This window comes from Excalfactoria chinensis, chromosome Z (assembly GCF_039878825.1).
Source record: "Excalfactoria chinensis isolate bCotChi1 chromosome Z, bCotChi1.hap2, whole genome shotgun sequence".
NCBI lineage: Eukaryota > Metazoa > Chordata > Aves > Galliformes > Phasianidae > Excalfactoria > Excalfactoria chinensis.
Window position 1 is genome coordinate 60315967 of NC_092857.1, and position 11831 is coordinate 60327797.

Genomic DNA, 11831 nt, shown 5'->3' on the forward strand with positions numbered 1-11831 from the left:
TACGTCTTGGTTTTGTCTTTGTTCACATTATGCTGAATGATATGTAAAAGGTCTGGTGTGATTTCATCATGTGGTTTTCCTGTGGCACTGTGCTAAAGCCAGGTGTTTTAGCAGGGGATAGTGATAAGGTAATGGAAACTGTGGGCTTAACATTTTGGCCCTTACAGTCGTAGTTTTTGTGGAGTGGAAGTTATGGGCACAAAACTGAATGATGATGTAGGTAATACCAGCATTTCTATGGTGGGAAAAGTAGCCCAATGTAGGTTTTGAACTCTGTTACACTCCTTTCCCTTTAAAGCTTTGAGTGGCTTCAGGAAGATTTTCTTTCATTGTCTAGTGGAAGTAAATTAGGATTGCTCACAGAATTACACGTTTTTCAATGGAAGGCATCAGTTACGGCCTGTAACTAATTTAATGTTAATCCTGTCCTCTCTTCCTTCTTTCTATTATAATCACGCTGCTGTAGAAGAGACCAGTATATTCCACTGCAGTAAATATTACTACAGAATGTGTTTATTTGCAATGTGGGAGCAGTAGTTTATCATACAGCAAAGGGGAGGGGAAAAAAAACAAGACAAAAATGCTTTCAAACATTTTTAGTCTTGAACAACAGGTAAAAGTGCCAAGAGCCATTGCTAAGATTATTATTTAGTTCAAACTGAGTTGCTCAGGTACCAACAAGCACCAGTAGCCACAGTGGCAGTTTATATCAGGAGAGGTTTTGGTTCTGTGTCTTTCCACAGCATCAAAATTCTTCCATCTCTCCTTGAGGCAGGACTTCATTTGTAGTGTCATCCACGCACCACATCCTTCCTGTAATATTATTCCGCCCTTTGGCTTTGCTGCCTGTCCAGCAAGGTTGTGAGACGCTGCTCTAATAGAACACAGCTGCACAACCTGGACTGCCAAGAGAAATCCTTGGGAAAGCCAACAGAGTTGCATGAAAGAAACCACTACAGACATAGGGAACACAGGTGAGACTCCTCTGCAGGAAGAAGTGTTGATGATGACCACTGACAAACTCAGTGGCAACACAACAAACCATTTTTGGCTTGTGTCACCTTAAGAAAAGGGAGTCCTTTGCCTTCTATGTGCAGCCCACAGAGACTGTTAGAAGGCTGAAGCTTTCCCAGCCTTGGAGATCTCTGGATGCAAGGATGGTCTCACCTTGGACATCTTTTATGCTCTTTGTATCAGCAGGAGTTTCCTTGGGAATAAATACGAGGTATCACTTTCAGCACAACCAAGATTACCACCACTCCAAAAATCCCATTGCAGGTTTCAATGTACTTTTTAGTTTATTCACCAGAGTTGCTGCTTTGAATGCATTCACGCCTTTAAGGTAACAAAGCACCATTCCTCAGGACTTTTCACAGTAGGAACTCATTGGCAAACTCATTGGAGCTGCTGGCATGATTCACATGATACAGCAGCTGGGAGAGCAATCACAAAGCCCAGAGGATATTTCTAGACAGCATGTAAAGCAACATGTATTAAATAACTGAAGGTTTGGGGTAGGGAAGACTGATCTACAATCAATCTAGAGCTCAGAAATAACACTGGTCTGTGCTCAGCTGCTTGATCTGTGACTTACCCACCCTCTAAACCCTTCTCAGTCCTTGCATGCCCCGTGTGGACGCTCTCTGATTAAACTCCCAAGTGTACCTTCCAACTCAGGATATTCGATGATTCCCTTTATGAAAGTGACTGCACTAAAGTGTTTATTTCCTACACTATCTTTCTCAATACAGCTTATCTCTTGGAATTATTCACTTTTAGTGGATAAATTCACATTTAGTTCTGTGGCACAAAAAAAGATGTTTCGAAGGGTTTGGAAGGGACTTCTGGGGGTCATGTAAGCCCAACCCCTCTGCTAAAGCAGGTCCTGGAGAGTAGACTGCACAGGATAGCATGAGCAAACCGCCTGCTGTGATACGAGCAGTGAAGGCAGACTGCCAATAAGGGAAATCACTGAATGATGGAGGGTGCTGGAGGCCCAGGCTGGTGCCTGAATACATGCAGCAGACTGTGAGGCCACAGACCGAAGGGTTGCAGTACTCTGGATGGGTCCTCACAGGGGCAGGGCAGAGGGGGCAATCCCCTCCCTCTCCCTGCTGGCCACCCCATTTCAGATGCAGCCCAGGATACTGTTGGCCTTCTGGGTTGCAAGAGCACGCTGCTGGCTCACGTCAAGCTGTTCATCCATCAGAACATTCAACAAATTGCTCTAAAAGATCTTTGTTAATTTCTTATGATAATATTCCACTCTATTCCGCAACCCACTAGGAAAGATGCGTGTATTTTCAAGGCTTCTCTTTTGAACAGAGAGACGAATGTGAATCATCAGGCTCACCATGCTAATATACAAACTAGCTTTATTACTTCCACATTTACAAATGTACATGTTAACCCACAGCAACAGTCAGAAAAACTCGTAACGTTTAAAATAAATACGTTCCTGAATTAAATGCATCTGATCGGTTACAAAATTAAACATATTTGCTTCCAGCCCAGCGCTCGTTCTCCTGTAGTCACTCTTATTTTGAGGTGCCTCACTGAAAGCCAAGTCTGAACAAAAAAACCCCACAGATTTACACAAGGATTAAACCGATACGACAACCTCTTAAAATAAAAGATGGCATCATACAGATACGGGAGCAGGGTGCTCGTGAATACAGCCAGGACAGCAGTGCAGGGAGTCGTGAACAAACATGTCACACTCCACACAAAACGCATTCTTGCATGTTTTACATACATAAATCTGGAAAAGGTAGAAAAAGTTAAATTAGAAGAAAATTACCCAACAACAGTCCTCGTCAAGAGAGTATAAACAGATGAAATAGGTATTGCTTGCAATATATGCCCAAAAGAAACCTTAATTCAGTTGGATTTCAAAGAGCGAGTGTGTCAGTAGGGTTGAGTTTGAGTCACTGCTTCCACATGCTTACAAGTGGAACCTTATCCATGTAAGTCTAGGAAACCCTTGCCCTCACTTGTCTTGCCTTTGAAGTCTCAAAGGTGCAACTACGACAGAGAACTCTACTTAGCAGACAATAACCCTGCAAGTACTACTTTTTTGGCCTCTAGAACAGTACTTTTTATGACTGCTTGATTCTTTGACTGTGTCTACTTGTGGCACCTCTCCATGCACGTTCCAATGTACTTACACTTTGATCTTTGAATTCTGCTTGGCAGCCTTGACAATACCTAAAAACAAAACAGTGTTTTTAAACAGAAAAGTTACAAGACAATATAAAGCGGTGTTTAAAAACATCCCACATATCAGTCGTTCCTAGGACAATTTCAGGTGTTGATCTGAATGGGCAGATAACTGCTGATGTAACTGCAATAACCTTTTCCCAGAAGAGACCAAAAATCTCCAAACATTTAAGTCTCTCTAGCAATATGGAAGCCACGGCCAGGAAGATATGTATTATGAAAGGTAGCCGTATTATCACAAGCCTTATTATCACTCACATACCGTTCTCCCTGAAATTCTTCCAGTGGAATTTCCTGAAAGGCATCCAAAGGAAACAGGTGGTGGTAAGACCGAGCCAGGTGAGGTGCAGACACAAGTGTAAGACCTTCCATTAAAAAAAAAAGATACCGGTGTTACTATAAGAGACAGCTAATAAATAACCTCTAACTCCTTTATTTTGCATGGAATTCTAGTTAGAAGGATTAACTTGATCTTCAGAAGTACTGAAGAAGGCAGCCTGAAACTGTCTTGCAGATCCTGCTTCTCCTCTGAGTTGGCCAGTGAGGAGTTTCCTCTTTCCCTTCCAGTTTTGCACCCACGAGGACTTCAGCAACAGGCACACAAACAACACATTATTCACAGCAAACAGTATCAGGTAGGTTTACAACAGCAGTTCTGAAAGACCCTTGCATGAAGCTTCCATGAGTCAGAAATGAAGGAGAGGAGGCCTTTAATTTCTGAGCACAACTGTATTTTAACTCCCCTTTACTCTCTTAGTGTTAGCACATCATGCATGTGCTCACCTGCTTTTGTTACTCACCGCAGATCTTGCATTCCACGGGAAGTTCACAGTATTTGGCTCTGCACTGAGGACAGAAATACCCATCCAGCGTAAGACATGGCTCACTGTTGTTTTCCAGTTGTCTGGAACAGAGGAAGTCAATTTAGTGCTTAAGAGATAACAGTGTGATACTGTATCACACTGCACAGACAAACAGTTCTCACAGCAGTTAATTTTCAGTAGCTTCTACACTTCAAAGTGTATGGAAGTATCAGAAAACAACTGATAGGATATCAGTAACCACATATTCCCACAGAAATAAAGCAAAGACCAAATATTCCCACATAAAGGAGTCAATATAACTTGGAAAAAAAAAGTAATTACCAAGGATGCTTGTACTAATATTTCTGCTTCCCCACAGCATCCTGTACTGACTGAGATGCATGTCAGCACTTCTGCTTTCAAAGAGCAGACTGTCTCTTCCTACCACCCTTAAAGACTACAGTTCTTTTCATTACAGGGACCAGCACATTAAGCAAAAAAGGCTTAAGTTCGAAACATCTTTTTAAAGCAAAGTGAGCGTGTAAATTAAAATAAAGCTTTACTACAGACAATATTCTTCTTTATCATCATTCTCTCTAAGGATAGAAACATTTTAATAAAGAAATGCATTCAAAGCTGGCAGTATCACAAACGTATCAAAAAGCCATTTTCTACCTTCAAAAAAATAACCTACTGTAAATGTTACAAAGCTTATTTTAAAGAGGGAATACGGCCAGAATGGATGCGCAAACAAAATCAAGGCTTTCAGTGCTTGCTAGTCTTTTTTCATATTATTCTGCACTACTTCCAGAATAAAACTGGAGAGCAGATTTGATCAACACTATTACACATCCTCCAGTTCTAGTCAGCTCACTGAGTCCTCATCACCTCCACTTACGCCATGCTAAAGGATGGCTTTGCATCTTGGTCAGAAAGGGAAGCAATGGTGTGCTGGGGAAAACCTGCAGAGAGAAAAACATTTTCTGTTATCCATTTTAAACAAAAACAATCTTTCAGTTTTATTGGTAATGGAGATGTTCAAACAACATGCTCAAAATTAACATCTCTTTTGTTTGCTACTACAGGAATTAAAACAACTTTTCCTAAGAGTCTCTATCTAAACCCACCAACAAAACCCTCATTGTATTTCCCACAACTGTTTGTTTTTCCCATAAGCTTCCTATTAACTGCAAGTTACTGGAGCTAGTTTTTCTAATAAAAAGCTTAAAAAGAAAATGATTTACAGTGGTAAGAAATTAGAAGGAGCAAATCATAAATGTACACTTGAACAGCAATTCCTGTTACGGGGAAAATAAAATGTAAGCATTGAGTGTAAAATCTCCTTCCAAGCACAGCCTCACCTACCATTATGCTACAGCACTTTGTGAAGGCTGAAGGGCATTTGTCTTGCTATGCCAGATGTTTTTACAGCTCAAGTATCCTGTTTATTTATACACACACAGACAGACACACAATTACACACATTCCCTCTGTGAAAATGGGCAGATGAAGGTGGGAAGTCAATCTCTAATCACAGGCCTTAGTGGTATTATTGCAGTTTAACTCTAGTCTTACATTTATTGAGAAATACATCAGGAGAAGGAAAGGTGCTTCAAGAAAGCACACCACAACAATGCACCTAACAAACGTGTCTAAAACAGCCTCAAAGCCAATTCATCTTACACATAATGAGAAATATACTTAACAAAACCTAACTTACTAGGAAAAATAACGTATATTCCTTTATTATGCTTCTAACCACTTGCTTTGTTTTCACACAGAAGACAGAGACAGAAAAAGACAAAGGGTTTGCAGATCTTGCACCAAACCATTCCCTACCCATTCGAATCAGGGAGCACTCCGAACTGGAACTGGCGGGTGGAGGACTAACGTGATGCATCAGCAGTTCCTTATAATGGCTTTCATCTAAAATAACGTGGTACGTGCCTGCCACGACAAAGAAATGCCTTACTCTCACATTATGCATTATGAGCAAGTTTTCCAATTACGTGTATTAAAAAAGAAACTGAAACAAAAAAACAACTTCGGTACTAAATATACACATATATATATTTAATTCAAAAAGAAAACAACCTTGTGAATGCTACTGAAAACAAGTTTTATCATTAATAAAACAGAATGTTCCCTTACAAGTGAAGGCCCTCATCTGTATCATCAGCAATTACACGGTAAGAACTACAACTGATGTAGACATACAGTTTTTTAATGTAGAATCCTGCTTTTAGGCATTTTTCTTCTACCAGCACTTACCATTTCACTGAACACTGTGTATGCCACAGATTTGGGAAGCCCTTATATCTCCCACTAGCACAACAGACTATTCATTCCTTATCACCCAGATGCATTAAAGAAAAAACAAACCAACTAGTTATTCAATTCTTATTGGAGATGTATTTAATCAGTGCCACTACAGAAATTCACACACACGTACCTCCAGTTTCTCGGGTCAGTACTGTACAGACTCGAACTTCAGCACTTAGACCAATGACAGACACTCTGATCTTCACTGCTTTCAAACACTTCATATGGAGAAAGAAAAAAATAATCCCATTTGTACACTGAGCGCTAAAAAAGGGTAGAAGTTGTCAAGCTGTCTGACAGCTTGGAGGCTAAAACTAGTAGTCAAACTTCGACTCCGTACCTTGATTAGCTCATAGATGTTGGCTGGATCACAGGTTGTAAGACTGCTGAAGACTATTAAAACCTCTCTGCTTGTATGTCCTGGCATATGCCTAAGGAGAGCACAATGTTAGTTCACTTCTGCACATTAAGCAACGCACATGATAATGTTCCCAGGGACTTTAATGTACTAATATCAGAAAGAGACCTGAAAGGAAGCTGACTGTAAAATCCTGAAAACCTTGGCTAAGTTCCTTCTGAGTTTCAGAATTCCACCTTCCAAAATCCAGTTTTTCCCAGTATCTAACACTTAGTACACAGCTGAACACCTGTGATCTGATTGTGATGATGCTCAGGTTATCCCCATGCCTTATCCACACACTCCCAGGTAAAATTCACCTTCAAAGTAGCAACACTGCAGCAAGTCTTCCTAACTTCTTAAAACAGAAGTCTCTCATCAGGTCATAGATGTAAATCTACTACTTTTAACTCCAGCCTCTTCTCTTACTCACTCCCCAAATGAGAACTGTCTTCAAAGCACTTTTTGGAATGCACTTTGTGACACCGACTATCACTCAGAGCTAGAAACGCTGCCAGAACAAAACCAGCTGCTAAACCATTTTCATCAAATGCTTTCCTGATCTAAAGAACACACATAGAAAAAATGACACCTTCAAATCCATCCTACCTCAAACTCTGTCAAGACTCCAGTCAGGTTACTGTGATTCCACAGAGTTTCCTGTTCTCTTGCCATTCTTAATCCTCAGCTCTCTCTTTAACTCAGTCTTCTACTAAAAACTCACTGCAGGGTCTATCACCACATTTATACACTGTATAAAACCATCTAATTTTGTAAGATGCTTTTTCTTGCCGTAAGAAGCTCATCTCTAAATGGAAATATGTTAGAAAACCGAACATAATGCCTGTCTAGAAGTTAACTCCTTAACAGTTTGCATTGTACAAGGAATCAAAGCCACCTTTTTAAGGACTCACAGCACTCAGGGCAAGACACGACTTGTTCAAATGTAAATACTGACTCTCTCCCATCAAAAATTCACAATTAGCATTATCTTGATGATGGGAAACAAAGAAAAGACAGAACCCCATTTACATACTAACTTTAAAGTCTGCATGGCCAAGTTTAGGGAATTATACAGAGATGGCTCTCCTTGGCAGTTCATATCCACCGCTTTCTTCAGAGCAGCTATGTGCTTTTTTGGGTTACCTGCAAATAAATAAAACACTTCAGCTGAAATAACTAGTTAAAAAAATGTAACATTTAAGCTACACCTTCTATGAAGTGCACTTATACATCAACAACATGACTCCCAAGTATGTTTTCCCTTAGAACTGGTCCCAGTGTGGGATGTCATCTTTCACAGAAAACCAGACACTGCAGGTATTCCCTTCCCTAGAAACTTCCAGAAGCCAAAGAGACAGAAAACCATCATCATTAAGTGCTTCCCATGAACAAAGCAGTCACAGAGTGAACTGTCTCACAAACTGCTCCGGTAGAAATGGAATTCAGTTTCCTGTTATCCTTAAAGTACTGCTTAAGCACCGAGGAACTCTTCTAATTCCTTCAGCTTTTCAGGTGGATAAAGAGACAACACTTATAACCACATCTCTGAAGACACTTTCCTTGCTGGTGACAGAAAACAAGGACCCAAGAAATCTTGCTTCACAGCAACTTGCCAAATGTCAAGGAAAGCACAGCTTTCAGTAGATACAAAGCTGACATCTAGATTGAGAAGTTAACATCTAGACTGAGAAATTAAGTGCACTGGCAACAGATCTGCCATTTTAAAAGAAGACACTGCTTCTCCCTACCTGAAAGCTCTGTCATTTTCTCAGCTCTTTTACTCTTGGTTACAATTAAGCCCATCTAGAGAAGGAAAGAAAACAGCAAAACTTAATGAGTTTTAAAATACATTGACTTACATCTCTGCTGTTTCACCCATACTTCTTCATAGATCAATAGTTATTTAATTACACGGGTTACCATACACGTGTAACAGCAGCAGGAGCACATAATGCATCAGCTAACATACATTCCAGTATCCCCAGTTTAAATTGCCACAGAGTGCAATTTAAAGAAAGAAATCAAAGTGGCTGAAATAAAACATAACCAAGTCTTCTCTGTTGGGATTAATGCTTCTTTACACCTGTAACCACTCACAAAGATTTGCCTTTTGATTTTATGCTACATCACGAATTACAACCAATAATTATTGGAGAAAACCTGATTTTAGTCAAGTGATTCCTCCATCGCTCTGATCTCAGATACCTTCAACCATCACAGAAAACAGGACTTAAATGCTTACCACTGTATCTTACAGTAGTGAAGAAATACAAATACTGGACAGAGTCAGAAGGAAACACTGATGGTGGGAAGTCCCACTTGGATGGTCTCCTACTGCAACTGAAACACTGAACCTAAAACACCCCATGACATTGTTTCTTGCATGGTTTCACTCACCTGACTAATGGGATTCTGGTCAAAGTACTCTTCAACAAAATATTCCAGTAACTATATGGACAAAATGAGACTGTTACAAACTAAATACGATTTTGCTTCACATGCAGTAATACGCTGCTATAGTATGTGCAAAACAGTCGCCCAATCAAACAATAAGGGAGAGGGGGAAGGGGGGGGAAATAAGCCTGTCCCTGCCCTTTGCCCCTCCATCCTTCTCCTTCCAGCATTACCTACGCAAATCAATACCAGACACTCCCTGTGCTTTACTTTATCCACTTCATATGCTGAAGCTCTGTATTAGATTACTTCAAAGACACACCAAAAAACCATTAATCTGTACAAAATCTTCAAAACACAGGATTTTAATGCTTCGTATTATATGATACACTGTGTGTATAGTTCAAGTATTAAGTCTACCATGTGAAGCAGCAATACAAACTCCTGTCTAGCACCTATTCAAAGCAGAACTTACAATGTACAGTTCTAAGAACAAAACACTGTTACATGTGTAATGTTCCATGTTTGTTCTTCCATCCAGTATTACAGCCATCATCATTTCACATTAGTTTCCACACCGCTGAAGATTTCCACTGCTTTTGCTGTACAGAAGTGCTCTTGCAATGCACACTAACGTTACACAGATTGTACTATTCAGTAAAGGGAAGCTGAAGTACTGCAGGAAAATCACTGGTCATCAACAGAAACAAGAGAAAAAACCAGCAGGTCCGAGAGATGAGGCTGCGTGAGAAATCTGGTTGCAGGAAATTGTCATTCTTTTCAATGCAAAATGAAACGGATTTACAGAAAAAGGGTGGATTAACAAAGAGATAAATTCTGAGTAGAGAAATACCTTCAAAGTGCAAGTCAGCCTGTTCGGTTTTAAGTCTTGGTCCTCCATCGTTCTCGATCCATCAACAACCACGTAAAGGTGACGCATCTGCAGTACCACCACAACATGTTAATTCTGACACAGGTTTTAAGCTTTTAGCACAAGGACCAAGTTGTTTTTTTTTTTGCGTTTTTCCATTTCTCCTCTGAAATGGAACAAAAGACCATCTACCTGGAAAAAACACTCTTTTCCTCTGAAGGCCAGCTACAAATTACACACAGTTTAACCTCTTTATTTGAAGGCCTTGGTGTTGCACGAAGCAATGCTGTCATCTGCAGCTCAAGAAAGCCGTTCATTTCTCACATGGAGAAAACCCCATGGTTTACTGTGCACACACACCAACCCGGTGCTCCACAGCCCGCCCTGCTGCTGAACACAGTTAAAGCTTTCTGAAAACACAAGGAGCGAGCTCTGCTCTCAAGCACATCTATTCAGCACGAGCTGCTCCGGGTTGGGCACGCCAGCTGTGCTGAATGCATTGTGGATGTGTTGACGTACCATTCCCAGCCGGACCTGTCCATGGTGTTCGTAGATTCTGACAAAACATAAAGACTCAAGTGAGATGCAGGTGAATGAACGGGGCCTGAAACAACGTCTGGAACTAAACCAGCATCGGGCTTTCAGCAAAGAGGGACACCGAGCACTGAGGGCTGCGTTACAGCATGCGGCACCCCACCTTTTCCTCTTGGCCTTGAAGAGGATGTCCTCGATGGTTGCTTTCAGCGACCCGGACTCATCTTCTTTCAGTATTTCCCTACGGAAAAGGGAGATTCCCGCTGAGCACCTGAAGGCTCTGCTCGCCCACAGCAAAGCGAGGAAACGAAAACCTACCACGTTCTCTCGTAGCCTCCTTCCCAGCGCTTGGTCCTCTCGGGCTCGTCGTCCATGGCGGCGTTGGCAGCGCTCCGACAGGGCCGGGCCGAAGCTGTGGTGCCGGCGGGCCGAGCCGCACAGCGAACACCCTCCCGGCCGGAACGCGGCGCGGCGGACACACACACACAAGTGCCCGCCCTCACAACGGAAGTGGCGCCGCGTCCCGGTGCTGCAGCCGTGAGCCGCCGGCTGCACCCGCTGCTGCGCGTCTTTCGTTCCTCCCCAGCCGCTGACGGCCCGTGGGCGATAAAACTGAATCAAAATGCTCTGAAAACCCGTGTTTTCTTGATCGGTTGTTTCTTGTTCCCCTCTCTAACTCATGTGCTCAGCCCCCAGACTGTCTGCAAACTTTAATTTACTCATTAATACATTGAAAACTATACAAGAATTTGTACAAATTCAAGCTCTTTCAGCTTAACCGAGTCGATCCCTCAACAACAAGCTTGTACTCTATTTACTGTCATCGTTCAAAACAATATGGCACACTTGTTTTCACTCTGCCGTAGGTAATACTCAGGACTGAGACAAGCAGGCACTCTCAGCTCACCGCCATAAAGACCAGCAGGGTGAAGATCCCTGCAGCCAGTTTCTCTGCAGAGCAATCCCAGCACAGCTGAATACAATGGAAACCTGCCAGCGCCGTGTTTGACCTTTCTGAATGGCAGGAAAGTCACCAAGCATCCGTTCTGAAGGCGTGCCGCTCTGCGTCCAAGTACGACCAGAGCTGAGGAAGAAAGCATTTAAACATCAGCAACGTTTCCGTAAATAGGAGAGGAAGGCCGCTGTCGCTTTCTGTAGCAAACTCCTGATCACATTTATTAGACGCCGCTTTATTTGTGTAGAAGTACACAGGCACTGTCTGAAGGTCCAGAAGCCATCAGAAACTGAAACCCAGATCACTTTCAAAGGGAGGCTGAAAATACAACCC

General features: G+C 41.8%; 1 protein-coding gene across 2 annotated transcripts; it reads right to left on the minus strand.

Annotated features, from left to right (window-relative positions):
* Positions 1-2358: 2358 nt before the first annotated feature.
* LOC140264398 (general transcription factor IIH subunit 2) lies at positions 2359-11051 on the minus strand. 2 transcript variants are annotated; one of them, XM_072360150.1, is made up of 15 exons: positions 10862-11035; positions 10707-10784; positions 10529-10565; positions 9992-10078; positions 9142-9192; positions 8493-8547; positions 7782-7887; positions 6685-6775; positions 6475-6562; positions 5862-5969; positions 4921-4984; positions 4020-4123; positions 3482-3584; positions 3168-3207; positions 2359-2761 (listed from the first exon to the last, which is right to left on the minus strand). In XM_072360150.1, the coding sequence occupies exons 1-15, from the start codon at positions 10915-10917 to the stop codon at positions 2642-2644; spliced, it is 1188 nt and encodes a 395-aa protein (XP_072216251.1). In that variant the 5' UTR covers positions 10918-11035; the 3' UTR covers positions 2359-2641. The 2 variants fall into 2 exon arrangements, with proteins under 2 accessions (XP_072216251.1, XP_072216252.1); XM_072360151.1 differs by having other exon boundaries at positions 10529-10784; positions 10862-11051.
* Between the last annotated feature and the right edge of the window lie 780 nt (positions 11052-11831).

Coding starts and splice junctions, on each gene's coding strand:
- LOC140264398 (XM_072360151.1), bottom strand. CDS start 10,917: ATGGACGACGAGCCCGAGAGGACCAAGCGCTGGGAAGGAGGCTACGAG. Junction 10,079..10,528: donor GACAGGTCCGGCTGGGAATG/GTACGTCAACAC, acceptor GTGGTACTGCAG/ATGCGTCACCTTTACGTGGT. Junction 6,776..7,781: donor TTGGCCATGCAGACTTTAAA/GTTAGTATGTAA, acceptor TGCTCTCCTTAG/GCATATGCCAGGACATACAA.